This window comes from Marmota flaviventris, chromosome 4 (genome assembly GCF_047511675.1).
Source record: "Marmota flaviventris isolate mMarFla1 chromosome 4, mMarFla1.hap1, whole genome shotgun sequence".
Taxonomy (NCBI): Eukaryota; Metazoa; Chordata; class Mammalia; order Rodentia; family Sciuridae; genus Marmota; species Marmota flaviventris.
In genome coordinates, this window is record NC_092501.1 from 157,738,000 (window position 1) to 157,753,830 (window position 15,831).

Consider the following 15,831-nt stretch of genomic DNA (forward strand, 5'->3'; position numbering starts at 1 on the left):
AGCAGCTCATTGTCATGTAGCATTTTAAGATACACATTGTACTTCTCAATAAATGTGGATAGATAAGGTATTATTTTTCTGTTTAAAAATTTAGAACTGAACTTCAGAGAGGTCTCACGAGTAGCCCCACTTTGTAGTTAGCAGAAGCAGGAGCCGAACCCACTATTCAATTGATGAGTTGTTTTTTGCTGTATTATACACTGTTCATCACATTCTTTATAAACTGTGTCAAAGTGTCCAAAATTTTAATATTTTTTCTGACTTCTTTTGTATCTATGAGGCTGTTTTTTAAGGACTGGGAACTCCACAGGGGCTACTGGTTTTAGCTAAAGGCCTCATAAACATGTGGTACTTAGTAAATGGCAGAAGAAGGTGAAGTGTGGATACTCCAGAAGATCAGGTCTTGCTTCAACAAAATATCCAGAAAAGAAATTAAGAAAATGATCTAAAGGTGGTGGAATAAATCTGACATAACTTTCCTGTGTACATATATGAGTACTCCATAGCGAATCCCATCATCACATACATCCACAAGACTGGGATCCTAATTAGAACAAGACACACTCCATGCTTGTATAAATATATCAGAATAGATTGTACTGTCATGTATAACTAAGAAGAACCAATAAAAATTGTATCAAGGAAACACAGCAGGAAGAAAGGTAGCTCTTTAATAAATGGCACTGGAGAAATTGCTATGCACATGTAATAAAATGAAATCAGATCCTTATTTTGCCGCATACTCAAAAATCGACCTAAGATGGCAGGAAGACTCAGGCTTAAGTCCCAAAGCTGAAAGGCCCCATGACACTGGGCTTCACAGTGACTTTTTTTTTTTTCAGTATGACACAAGAAACACAGTCAAACAAGAGCAAAAATAAATAAATAGGAGCATATCAAATTTAAAAGTTTCTGAGACACCAAAGGAAGCAATCAGCAAAATGGAAAAAACACCCTACAGAATGGAAGGAAATATTTGAAAGACATAGATCCAATAAGGGGTTAATATCCAAAATATATAAAAATTAATACAACTATATAGTAAAAAATCAAATAACCCAATTAAAAATGATCAGAAAGCTTGAATAGACTTTTTTTTTTCTGAAGAAAATAAATGGTCAATAAATACACAAAAAAGTACAGACTATCAGTAATCATCAAGGAAATGCCAATCAAAACCACTATAAATCATCACCTCACACCTGTGAGAATGCCAATATAAAAAGTCAAAATGTGTGTTGGCACGGATGTAGAGAAAAGGGAATACACACCCATTGTTGGTGGCATGGTACATTGGTACGACCATTATGAAAAACATGGAAGTTCCTCCGAAAATTAAAAATACGACTTCCATATGACCTAATATATTGTGGGTATGTATCCAAAGGAAGTAACATCTTTATCTCAGATATCTGCCTTCCCATGCTCATTATAGCATTCTTCACAATAGAGAAACAACTTAAGTGTCTGTTGATAGATGAATGGACAAAGAAAATGTGCTAAATATAGACAATGGAATGGCATTCATCTAAAGCAAAGATGGAACCCTATCATTTGCCTCAACCTGGATAAACCTGGAGGACCTTTGAATACGCCAGTTACAGAAGGACCAGTACTGCATCCCTTATATGCATGTGAGAATGAAAAGAATCGGAACTTCCAGAAACAGAGAATAGGAGGGCGGTTAACTGAGAAGCAGGGGTGAGGGAAATGGGGAGCCCTTGATCAAAGCATTCAAACTTCCAGAATTATAAAATGAACACGTTCTGGAGAACTAGGGCATGGCATGGTGACCAAAATTAGTAAGACTGTATTGTGAACTTGAAATTTGTGAGGGGAGTAGATTTTAAATGGTTCTACACACACACACACACACACACACACACACAACTGTAACTGTGTGAGGTGAGAGATATGCTAATTAGCCTGTTTGTGATTATTTCACCACGTGCATATGTGTATCAAAACCTCATGTGGTACACTTTAAATATGTGCAGTTTTTATTTACCAGTTATGCCCCAGTAAAACTGTGGTAAAACAGATCAACTCCCAAATTCTAGATTTCATTGCCTCTGTCAGTCTGTGCCCCAGGCTTTCTAAGTTTCTTCAGCCTTTCTATGGGATCTTCATAAATAAAGATCAGTTGAGCGGTTCATTAGAAAGAAACGAATTCCTTCTTCAAAATTAACTTGTTTTCTGTTTCCTACGGCTCCTCTCCACATGAACTAATGACTGAATCCATCAGCCGCTCCTTTTGGGTCCCAACAGACCAATAGAATCCCATTTATCAGGAACTCGGTAGATCCCAGGTTACAGCCCTCTGAACTGTTTATCTTAGCTGTAGTTGTTGCTTTTCTCTGCCCCTCATAATCAATCAATATAAACCAATCATTAATAATTTTGGGAAAATTGTGACTTTGCAGTAATGTTTTTATATTGTCAGTGACGATCCTGGCTCATTTTTGACGTTCACGGTTAGAATGAGAACTAAAAACTAATTCTGCCTTCATTATCTTCATGCTCTCTCTTTCTCTCTTTTCCTGCTCTCATTGTCAAGGTCATGGACAGTGTAACTGTGGGAGATGTGACTGCAAAGCAGGCTGGTATGGGAAGAAGTGTGAGCACCCACGTTCCTGCCTGCTGTCTGCTGAGGAGAGCATCAGGAAGTGTCAGGGAGGCGCTGAGCTGCCCTGCTCTGGAAGGGGTGAGTGTGGTCTCTGGGGCTTGTCACTGATTCCTAATCCTGTGCATCAGAGGAATACTATTCATGGGAGTCTTACAGAAGAGCACTTGCATGAGAGAAGGTTGGTTATCGGAACTGATAACCAGTCCACCACTGACCAGTGGAATTACATGGTGAAAGATCTCCCCCCAACTGCCCCACCCACACATGTGCACTTGCTTGTACACACATGCACATACACACTGTCCGTAGTTCCCTGTAGCTTTGAGGACTGCTCAATTTCAGTTCCCTTTCGTTCTGTTCAGTGTTACTCTTTTATTTAAGTTCAGTTTGTATATTTACTTAAAGCTTTTGAATGAGATGATTCAATTGTGCGCTGATATTTATGAAACCCACTACCCTTATTTTGGGAGATGGCTGGCTTTTGCAAAGGAATTGTATAAACAGCCCTGAACAGGTGCTGTCATTTTAGAAGATAGACTCAGATGTGTGCTTACTACCAGAGCAGCATAATTTCAGAAGGAAAAATTCACCTAGAGGAAAAGTGGCTTGTTTGTTCTTTTTGTCAAAATGAGAAACACAAATTCACGTTTCATATGGGAATAGCAAACTTTACATGAAATGTACTTCCAGAGGAACTGATAATTGATGTTATTACAACTTTTGTTTAAGAAAGAAGAAAGGAGAAGAAGTTTAATTTTCTGTTCCTTATCTCTTTTTAAAATCTACTTTTTAAAATTAAGACATAACATGAAATTTAGCCTTCTAAAATGCAAAACTCATTGTTTTAAATATAGTCACAGAATTATGAAACGACCACCACTAATTCTAGGACATTTTCTAGAACCCCCCCCCCATAGTGTCACTCCCAACCAGTAGAAACCACTAATCTACTTTCTGTTGTGGATTTATCTATTCTGGATATTTTGTATAAATGGAATCACAAAATGTGTAGTCTTTTTGTGGTTGGCTTAACATAATGTTTTCACTTAGTATAACGTTTTCAAGGTTCATCAATGTTGTAATGTGTGTTAGTACTTGGTGGATTTTTATGGCTTAATAATATTACACAGTGTGGATATCCCATAGTTGTTTATCCACTCATCGGTTGATGGATATTTGGATAATTGCTTGTCTTTTACTCATTGGTCCTTATGAATGATGCTTCTGTGAACATTCATGCAAAAGCTTTTGTGTTGGCATGAGTTTTCATTCCTTTGGGTGCATACCTGTGAGTGAATTCCATACGCTGAGTCATATGATCACACCACATGTAACTTTTTTAGTGTTACGAGGGTGTCTCTAAAGTGGTTGCAACATTTTATGATCCAATCAGTGGTGGCAGTTCCAATTTCTTCATATCTTGTCCTTGCCTGGCTTTTTATTACTTACCAGTTTCTTTGTATAGAAAACTCCCTAGTCTCCAAATTTTTTTGTGTGTGTTATAGGTGTTTTCTCATGACCAATATTTTCCTCTAATGATTATAAATAGGATACTAGGTTATGGGTAGAAGGATTTATTGTTTTAATTTCAGAAGTACTTCTGACTAGCCCCATCTTCCACCAGCAATCCAGAGAGGAACTATTTCTCCACTTGCTTTAATAATTCTGCCAGATGGTGCTGTGTATGCCTGTTGTGCTTTGAAGTATCAAAGAATCAAAATTATCATCCCTCAGATTAACATCATTTACCCTCACTTACAATCTACAGCAAAACAAACAATTTCTCATTACAATTTAATATTGACAAAATGCTTACCTATTGTGCCTCTTCATATGAAAAAGAATGGACATAGGAAGCCCAATCAGTGTCTCTTCTTATTAAAATAAATCAGTTTATCTTGTCATAACTTTATAATACTATAGGGGACAATTTCATGCAGGGAGGGAAAGAAAATAACTGTATCTCAAAATAGATTTTGTTCTTGAGAACCTTTTCCAAATGTGTTTACTTGAGAAAAGTTAAGATATAGTTTTGCTACCATCTTAAAGTGATAAAGCACAGGGAAGTCTAATATCTTACAGCATTTTCTAAGTTAAAGGGCTCACTTTCTATAAGATAACCTTGAGTGGCTATGTATATAGTATAAGTAAATAGAGTAGTTTCTATACTATATTTATATTATTTACCAATAAGGATATCTGCATATGTCAACTCCCCCCAAAAAATCTGCAACAAAATTCAAAAGTTCTTTCTAATTTAAAGAACAAAATGATAAATTATATAACGAGGAAAGAGAAAGCACATACATTACCTCTCAAACATGGAAAATCACTTTAGTATACAGATTCCAGTGGGTTTTCATTGGTCTCTAAGTTTTTTTTTAATGCATAGAACAATAGTGAGAGCATTTTCGTAGACATCATATTGATCTTGAATAAACTCTGACAGGGCTTGATCTTCAACACATATTGGTCTCTTATCTTTCTAAGAGTAACTATTTAGCTATCATTTGAAAGTAATGGAATATATTTAAAATATATTTTATCAAAAAGATGTTGAATGCATGTATAGAATTTTGACTTAAAAGTCATTAAATTCACTTAAGCCTATAAAAAATAGAAATCCTATCTTTGATTTTTATGGATTAACATGCTTTAATTAATGAGTTAAGTAATTTTTTAAAAAAAATTTCTTGCCTAGGACTATATTGTCAGAGAAATACTTTGTAAATAAATGATAAGTTTCTTTACAGGGAAAAGGAGATCTTGATGAGTGCAGTGATCTTCCAGGGAACCAGAGCAAAATAGAAGGTAGAATAAGGGAGAATAAAAACTAAGGATTTATGACAGCCAGTGCAAGGCTCAGACCAGTGGTCAGAGACCTTGGAGTTCTTCAAACTACATCTGCAAATTCACTGGCACTGGGTGTTTGGAAGCAAACATCCAACATGAAAACTGGATTAGTTTTGCAATTTTTGAATGAACGCTGCAGCTGTGGTTACATGAGTGAAGAAAGCAATTACAAGGCCCATCAGTTCTCAAGCCTGAGAGCCTCAGCGGCTCACCAGCTGGGGCCCAAAGACAAACAAAGGCCCAGAAGCCTAAATCCTCCTGTAGGATGTTCTCACATTCTGCAGAGGTCAGGTGATGGAATTTTTTTTTACCAGAAATGAATTGAGACTCCTTGCTTCCACTGGTGGTGATTAAGTGGGAGCATTATGTTTCAAAGGTAGGAAAACAAATTATATGATCTCTTAAGTTCTTTATTAATCATTACTTGTGTTCCATTTCTTATTACCTACAGATATCATTTCATGATGGATCATCTATAATCCATGTACATATAAAATTATTTATTAGTTTCTGCTTCTGAGATTAGGAGTGGAAAATCACATTCTAAATTCACATATCGGTGCTCTGCTAACAGTATAGGGGAAAAACAGCCAAATGTGTCTGACCTAACTTTCCTATATACATATGTGAATATACCACAGTTAATCTCACCCTTAAGACATTAAAATAAACTAAAATTAGCCAGGCATGGTGACACATGACTGTTAATCCCAGCGGCTCAGGAGGCTGAGACAGGATAATCATGAGTTCAAAGCCAGCCTCAGCAATTTATCAAGGTCCTAAGCAACCTCGTGAGACCCTAAATAAAATATAAAAAAGGGCTGGGGGTGTGGCTCAGTGGCTCTGGGTTCAATCCTTGGTAACAACAACAACAACAACAAAACACTAAAAGTAAATAGCAAAAAGATCAGTGGAGTATAGAGAAGGGAAGGGGGAGAGAGGAGGGCAATGGGAAGTACTGGGGACTGAATTAGAACAAATTATATCCATCTTCTTATAATTATTATGTCAGAATGAATCCTAATGTTATGTATAACTGAAAAGAACTAACAGAAACAGCTACTAATGGACTTATGATAGGCTATAGATTAGTTTTAAACTCTTCTTGATTTAAAAATACATCATCTTTATTACTGAGGTTCTTCTGAGCAAGAGTCAGACTTTAGCCAATACATATGAGCAAAGGATGTTTATCTTATCTAAGCAGAAGCTTTGAGAGGCAGGACATCATTTGAAATCCCCTTTTCCCTTTGGCCTGAGGATTTGCAGTTCTGGAAATAGGGGCTGTTTCCTTAGCCTGGGTTTTGGAAACAGGACCATTGTCAGAAAGCTCTGCTGACCTCCAAGAACCTCTAATGTGAACGAGAAAGAAATTTCTGTTGTTTTAAGAAACTGTGATTTGGGATTTGTTCTGCAGCAGAACTCCTTACTGACTGATACTGTCTTCCAAAAATTTAGGAAATATAGTTGACCTAAAACAAATGAACAGGCAAGCAAACACAACAAGTTTACATATAAACCTAATGATCTAGATGATCACATGAACACTGGGGGTTAATATCTGTATGTATAGGTTATCAGGATCAAGAGCTAAATCAAAAAAATATAAGCATACATTTTACAAATGAGATATTTATGCTGTTCTAAAAACAGCAGTTATGTGAATTTATTCAACAGGTGGAATGCTAAGAACATTGAATGAATTTTCTTTATACTTTCCTCAAACATAATGAAGTAGGAAAAAGTATAATTATTATTCTTTTTACAGAAAAATGAAGTAGAAATTAGAACAGTTTGCTATTTCACATCAGAGGTGCAAGTTTTAATACAAACTCTTAATACAGTTTTACTGACTCCAGAACTATTATTTTAGATAATTTACTTGTTCTTTTAGTATGCTATTTTCTAAAAAATATATAATAAATATATTTCCCTGCTACAAATACAATATCATACGAAATCATTGAAGTGGTTATATAATATTCCATTATTTGTTTACATAGTAACCATCATATGGTCTTAGCAAAAGAATTTAACCAATCCTCATATAATAGAAATCATATTGTCTCTTATTCAGTGCCACAGTTTATATTCCTGTAGCAGAACATGTACACAAATCCTTAGTATTTATTGTTGAATGTGGAATGCATAGATCTAAATAAATAAAAATGGATTACATTTTTTAAATATAAAAGATCAGATGATTTTTATTCTCTAGAAAAATTGCACCAATATACCTTCTTATCAGGAGCATTAGAATGGTTCTTTTCACCCACTGATAGTGACAATTTAGATAATGCACTTTCCCAGATGAATTTTGCTCTTTGTACGTGCTGTGAACTTTTGCCATTTATCAAACTCCTTTCATTGATTTCCATGATCATCCAATATAAGTGCTGTATTGGCAGGCATCGCTACTCAGAAAGCCGTGTTTTCACTGTCTGTCTTCTTGATCACTATTTGTCCTTGGGGTAAACCATCTCTCTTGGGAATACAGTCATCTCTGCCCTGTGGTTTTCTTTGATCAGGCTTGTTCTTAGAAGTATTGCCTGTGCTTAGTTCCATAAACACATAGCCACATGTCCCTGTAGGAAAGATATGAAATGGAGGAAGAATGATAAATTAAAGTAAGTTATTTAATATTGGAACGTCCAGAAAATAGAAGCTATGGCTTCATTTTTATCAATTAGCATGCTTTAATTAATGAATTGGGCAATTTTTCCCAATTTCTTTACCTAGGATCATACTTTGAAAGAATAATAGCATGCCAAATTCACACCATCTGTACATTTTTCATTTGAAGCCATAATTCATCTCTCCCTTGTATTGGCAAACCACATCTTCCAATTCTCTTGTTGTATTTATCAAGAGTAGTTTCCATGATGCATACTTGTTTTCTTTTAAAACCTATGTGTTTCTACTACATGTGGTTTTAGACCACTGAATCATTAATTTTCTTATTCATATTTACAAAGATGTTATGTATTAGGAACAGAGAGAAAGTTGTACTATTGGAAATTCTCCAGACATTCTCAATTAAGTACCATACCACATGTTGTGATTTTGATTCTATTTTAAAAAATCTTGGCTTGATTAGCTGCCTTATTGTAAGTTAATGGTGGCAGGAACATCCTGAGTGACCACATGACAAGGGAACCCCTGTGTGTTCTTCCAGAAGATCTTGGAGGAAGCAAGGGTGATTCAGCTTTCCTCTGTTCTGTGTCCTGGTAGATCAATCCACTCTATCCACAAGTGCTGCAGACTCTGTGGCATTTCCAACCTAGAAGATGAAGAAACTGCTGTGAAAAATCATCCTCTTTACTCTTCTTATCCAGGAGGAATTCTGCTTTAAGTGTGACTCAAATGGGGACAAATATTAATTAATTGGTGAATTATGTCAGCAGCCATAGTGTGGACTGTGTTGTGTTATGCCTAACATGTTCAGTAAAAACTCACTCTTGGACCACCAGGGAGACATCCTTCTTTCTTTGAGAGTACTTTGAATTTACAGTGCTTGGTATTTTGGCTTTTATATGCCGTTACCATGCAGTGACCCATGATAATGATATGTGGTCTAGAAGAGGGGAGCCTTTTGCTCATTTGCTTAGAAAAAAATTAGAACATCTTAAACTGTGGATGCATCCTAAATTTCACAAAAGCACAGGCATAAAATTGTTATTTATTGTGACTTTTAAAAAGAGAGTATGGGGCAAAATGATTGGCATCCAAGGAGAACTAAGGAGGAAGTCTTTAGCATCCTTTCTCCATGTCTTCCTGACACTTTTGCACTTCTCTATTGGGACACTGTGTTTTCTCATAACAGCCAAAGGTGCAGGTGCCCAGAACTGTGGTCCACTTGAAGGTCCTGATCATATTCTGTACTGAGTCTCTCAATCATATGATGGAGCTTCATTTACTAAACTAGAAGTGTAATGTGCATACTTTAAAGGGTATGATTAAGAGAATGGAGGCCAAGGGTGATTTGGGAGCTCTCTTTTCTGGTGGACAATTATTTATGGTCCTCACTTCCCCTCTTTTATTTTAGCTTGCTTGTCTTCTTGATATGTTCTTATTCAACAGACAGAAAGGAAAAGGAGAATTCAGAAGCTGATTTAATAGTTTTGTTTATTAAATTATGGTATACAGTAACTAAATGAAAACATAATAAACATCACATTTTTTAAAAAATTACCTGAGGCTTTTCTAACCCATAGTCCATAAAATTATATCACTACCAGGTAACACTGAATGAGTAATTTTTGCATAGATTCCAGTCAAAAATCTTGTTTAAGTATTTTATGTATAGCAACAGAATATTTTATATCAAAGATAGGAATCAGTCCAAATAAATATTCAATTTTTATTACATTCTGCATCATTTTTATGTGGCAAATTGAAAACCAGTGAAATTCTTTGGCTAAGAAAACTTCCTTATACAGGCTGCAACATATACTGTCAAAATCTATTTGAAATGAAAATAGAAAAATGAATTCAACCCCAATTTCTGTAAGCAAGCTAAAAATAAAACGTGACAATCAGGACAATTTTGTTACTACAATTACATATTTATTTCTATTAAAATCTTGGTAGAAGATACAGTGTGTGTCTCCATAGGTTATTTACCTGATTTTACTAAATGTAAACAGGAAAGCCAGATATTTTGAGTGGGCAGCAGTCTGGTAATCAGCCCTAATCTTCATGGAACCAGATTCTTGGCAGATGTCCTTGGTAATAGAAAATCAATGAGGCAGGCTGCCATCAAGCTTGACCAAGCTTCAGGGTCACGTAGCTTGGTCAGAACCTTGATTCTCCTCTTGGATATACAGATGCTATTAAAAATTAGTAGTCTAGGCATTGTGCGATAGTTGCAAAATAAATTCAGAAATGTAATACACTGTATACTCCCTAGACAATGTATGCCTCCTATGTTCATAAATGATGTTCTTTATCAAATCTAATCAATATTACATTATGATCATTATGATCACCCCACCAGCTTTTTTTTTTTTTTTTTTTGCTAAGCCAGGGGTTCAGGAAACTAGAGCCAGTAGCTCTACATCTGTTTTTGCAAATAAAGTATTTCTGGAACATAGCCACACACTTGTTTACCCACAGATGCTTTCTTGTTATCCTGGCAAAATTGAATAATTGCCCCAGAGAGCATGTGGCCCTCAAAGCCTAAAATATTTAACACACAGCCCTTTTCAGATAAAGTGTGCTGACCACAGGGATAAGCATTTGTGATAAATGTGGGAATGTATTCAGAGAAAGGATTAAGGTTTTGAGTCAGAGGAGGAAGAAATCATTTGCTGTATTTGGGTAAAAACATGGCTTTATGAAATGAGGGAAACCTAGAATTGAGTCTGCAGGGATGAGTAGCATTAGAAAGACAATAATTTAGAAATGGATATTCCAAGTAGAGGAGTAAGTATGGGCAGAAATGCTGAAACAAGACGGTCTTAACTTGAATAGAGAACAGGGAGCAAACTCATTTAAAAAAAATTAATAATTATATAAATTCATAGGTTCACTGTGACTTTTTCATAGATGCATATATCCTGGTTTGATGATGTCCACCCTCCTGTGTACCCTCTTGCTCTTGTTGTGCTTTGCCATCGCTCAAGTCTCCTTCTCCTCCCCTTACAGACCCTCTTCTGCTTTTAGGTCATCCTTTTATTGTTTGTCTTTAGTTTTCTCATAGGAAAGAAAATATGGTAATTGTCTTTCTGTATGTGACTTATTTTTCTTAACATTATGTCCTCCAGTTCTTTCCATTTCCCTGAAAATGACATGATTTCACTCTTTTATATGGCTAAAGTGTGTATATAAACCATATTTTTCTTTATCAGCTCATCTGTTGACAGGCATGTAGGCTGATTCCATATTTTGGCTACTGTGAATCATTCTGCAGTAAACATGCATATGTAGGCATCTGTTTTGTATGAAGACTTAATTTCCTTTGGATAAATACCCAGTAGTGGTATAGCTGGATCATATGCTAGTTCTAATTTTAGTTTTATGAGGGACTGCCATATTGTTTTTCATAGTGGTTATACTAATTTACATTCCTACCAACACCTTGTAAGGATTCGTGTTCCTCTACATTTTCACCAGAATTTGTTATTATTATTTTGCAACAGCTATTCTGACTGAGGTGCTACGGAATCTCAATGTAATTGTGACATATGCATTCCTTATGCAGTTTTTTGTTTATTTATTGACCATTGGCCATTCATACAACTTCTTGTGATGTGTCTATTTAGATAATTTGCTCACTTTTTGATTGGATTGTTAAGTATTTGGGGTTTCTTATATATTCTGAATATTCTTTCTGTCAAATTAATAGTAGACAGAGATTTTCTCTCATTTTGTAGGTTGTCTCCTCATTCTGCTGATTGTTTGCTGTGCTGAAGCTTTTTAATTTGATGAAATTCTATTTGTCAATTCTTGTTTTTGTTTTCCGAGCTATTGGATATATAACTTCAAGTGTCTCCCTTATCTTTTCTTATGGTGGTTTCAAAGTTTCAGGTCTTCCATTAAGGTCTTTTGATCTATTCTGAGCTGATTTTTTTTTAACAGAATGAGAAGATGGGGTCTAGTTTCCATCTCTGTGTGTGGATATCTGGTTTCCCCAGCACCAGTTGTTAAAGAAGCAATCTTTTCTTTGGTATATGTTATATGTACCATGTATGTTATAACATGTATATTATTTTCATATATATATGAAAATCAGTTGTCTGTAGAGGTGTGGTTCTATTCTGGGCCCTCTATCTTGTTCCATGGATCTATGTGTCTGTTTTTATGCCAATCCCATGCTGTGTTTGTTAGTGTGGCTCTGGAGTACATTTTGAAGTAAAGTACTGTGATGCGTTTAGCATTGCTCCTTTTGCCCAGGATTGCTTTGGTTATTCCGGGTCATTTGTGAATTCTTATGAATCTTTGGATTAATTTTTCTAGTTCTGTGAAGAATGTAATTTGCACTTTGATGGAGCCTTTATGGAATTTGTAGACCGCTTTCACTACTATGAGCCTTTTAACAATATTAATTCTCCCAACCCATGAATATTGGAGGTATCTCCACCTTATGGTATCTTCTTCAATGTCTTCCTTCAGTGTTTTGTAATTTTCATTGTAGTTATTTTATATCCTTGGTTAGATTTACTCCCAGATATTTTACTTTTTGTAGCTATTGTGAATGACATTGCTTTCCTGAATTTTTTCTTAGAAAGTTAATTAGTAGTGCATAGAAAAGTTAATGATATATTTGTGTTGATTTTTAACCCAGATTCTTTGCTTAATTTGCCAATTCTGCGTCTTTTGGTGGAGTTCTAGTGTTTTCTAAGTATAGAATCATATCATCTTCAGACAGAGAAAATTTGACTTCCGTCTTTCCTATTTGTATCCCTGTTATTTATTTCTTGTGCCTAATTTCTCTGGCTATCATTTTAGTTAGTACATTGAATAAGTGAGAGTTGACAGCATTATCTTTTTCCTTATCTTAGAAGAAATGTTTCAGTTTTTCCTCTTTCAGTATAATGTTGGCCATGTTTGTCATATATAGCCTTTATTTTGTTGAGGTATGTTCCTTCTAAATCATAACATGAAGGGATGCTGAATTTAATTAAAGTTTTTTTTTCAGCATCTGTTGAGATGTTCTGTGATTTTTATCCTTGATTTTGTTTTTGTGCTATGTTATGTTTATTTATTTGTGTATGTTGAATCATCCTTGCATGCCTGGAATGGAACCAGCTTGATCATGGTGTATGGTTTGTTTAATGTGCTTTGAAATTCAATTTGGAAGGTTTTATTACGAATTGTTAAGTCAGTATTCATCAAGGATATTAGTCTTAGTTTCTTTTTCTTTCTTTCTTTCTTTTTTTGTTGAATTCTTATCAGGTTTTGTTAGCAGGGAGATACTGGCTTTGTAGAATAAATTTGGAATAGTTTCTTCTCTTTCTATTTTATGTAATAGTTTGAGAAACATTCGTATTAGTTATTACTTAAAAGTCTGTGAAAATTTAAGAGTGAATCCACTTGTACCTGAGGATTCCCTTGTTGAGAGATTGTATTACTTGTCAGTCTTATTGCTTCTTATTGATATGTTTAGTTTTTTTTTTAAATATATTCCAGAATCAAGTTTGGTAGGTCATATGTGTCTAGAAATTTGTTCATTGCTTCTAGATTTTTCAGTTTATTAGCATATAATTTGTTTTGGTCTTATTTTTCTCTTGGTTAGTTTAGCTAAAGGTTTACCAGTTTATTCTTTCAAAGAACCAATTCTTTTTTTTTGATATTCTTTTTTTTTTATATGCTTTGAATTTCCCTTTCATTTTTTTTGCCCTGATCATTATTATTTCTCTCTTTCTACTGATTTTGGGTTTAGTCTGCTCTTGATTTCTAAGACCTTGAGAGGCATCATTTAGTTATATATTTGGTGTCTCTGCTTTTGAAATATAGGTTCTCGTAGCTTTGAGATTTCCTCTTAGTTCTGCTTTTACTGTATTTTTTATACATTCTGATGTGTTGTGTTTCCATATTCATTTAATCTTATGGAATTTTCATCCCATTATGTATTTATTCAATGACCCACTATTTGTTCGAAAGTGTATTTTTCAGTTCCCATGTGTTTGTATTATTTCTGTAGCTTCTCTTCTAGGGTCATTCCATTGTGTTCTGATAAGACGGAAGAAATTATTTCAGTATTTTTTGTTTGCCAAGACTTTTGTGGCCTAATGTATGATATGAACTATTCTGGAAATAGTTCCATGTGCTAATGAAAAGAATGTGTATTCTTCAACTGTTGATGGGATTATTCTGTAGATGTCTATTGTGTCCATTTGATTTATTCTATAATTTTACTCTGATATTCTTTGGTGAGCTTTTGTCTGTATGGTGTATCTGTTGGTTAGGGCAGGATTTGAATTCTAATCGATAGTGGAGTATAGGAGTCTCTCTCTCCCTTGTGTCCTGCAGCATTTTTTTTTTTACAAAATTGGGTGCTCCAAACTTGTATGCATATATAATTATGATACTTTCTTCTTTTTTTTCATACTGGAGTTTGAACCCAAGGTCTCACACATGATAGGCAAGTTCTCTACCACTGAACTATATCTCCAGCCTTTTTAATTTTATTTTATTTGAGACAGAGTCTTCTTAACTTGCCTTAAACTTGAAATCCTCCTGCCTTAGGCCCCTGATTAGGTGGGATTATAGGCATGTGCCATCATTCCCAGCTTTGTTATTTGTTCTTGGTCAATTATTAATATGTAATAACCTTTGTTGTAACTTTGAACTGATTGATTTAGTGTCTGTTTTGTCAGATGTGAGTGCAGCTACTCCTGTTTGCTTTTGGATTCCATTTGCTTAGAATATCATTTCCTACCTTTTTACTTTCAATCTGCATATGTCTTTGCAGGTGAGATGAGTTTCTTGCAGACATTATATTGTTGGGTCTTGTTTTTCTAATCCAGTTAGTCAATCCATGTCTTTCAATTGGAGAATTAAGACCATCTACAGTAAATGTCATTATTGAAAGTTACATACTTGTTGCTGTCATTTTGGTTTTCTTCTGGTGGTTTGAATATTTTATACTAATTGCTTCCTCTCTTATTAATTTAGAAGTTTGACAGTTTTCTGTATTAATAATGATTAATTCTTACTGATTTTTTTATTGTTTTGTTTTTGCTTATCTACTCTTCTGGTGAGATTTATTCTTTCCCATTCTCTCTTCCTTTTCTGAATGTAGGATTCCTTTAGGTTATCTTCTGAAATATTGGTTTAGTGGACATCCCTCAGTTTATGCTTAACATTGAAGGTCTTTATTGTTTCATCAAATTAGAAGGAAAACTTTAAGGTACAGTAGTCTAGGTAGGCAGTTTTTAATTTTTTTTAAAGGACTTGAAATTCATCATTAAATACTCTCCTAGCCTTTAGAACTTCTGCTGAAAAGTCAGCTGTCATTCAAATGGGTTTGCCTTTACATGTGACTTGGCAGTTAATGTTTTTGAGGGCTTATTTTCTGATCATTTCTGTTTTGCCTTCTAATTGCCTCTTGTATCTGGACGTCCATGTTTTTTTTTCCCAAGAGTTGGGAAATTTACTAAATAGACTTCCATAATATCCGTCTGTATCTCATCTCCCTCATATACCCCGATTATGCATATTTTTGGTCTTTAAATAGTGCCTAATAAATCTTGTATATTCTGTTTACTATTTAATGTCTTCATTATTGTCTGAATGTGATAATTCATCAACATTCTCTTTAAGCCCTGACAATTTTTTTTCCTCCACTTGATCTAGTTTATTGGTGATGCTTGTTTATTGGTGATGTAATAAGTTTTTAATATGACGTA

General features: G+C 34.7%; 1 protein-coding gene across 1 annotated transcript in view; it reads left to right on the forward strand.

The window, feature by feature from the left end:
* Itgbl1 (integrin subunit beta like 1) overlaps positions 1-15,831 on the forward strand; it is a 241,944-nt gene that overhangs the window by 139,057 nt on the left and 87,056 nt on the right. Inside the window, exon 7 of the mRNA XM_027938908.2 lies at positions 2,558-2,704. Coding sequence (XP_027794709.2) covers positions 2,558-2,704 — 147 coding nt within the window. The remainder of the gene's footprint in view (positions 1-2,557; positions 2,705-15,831) is intronic.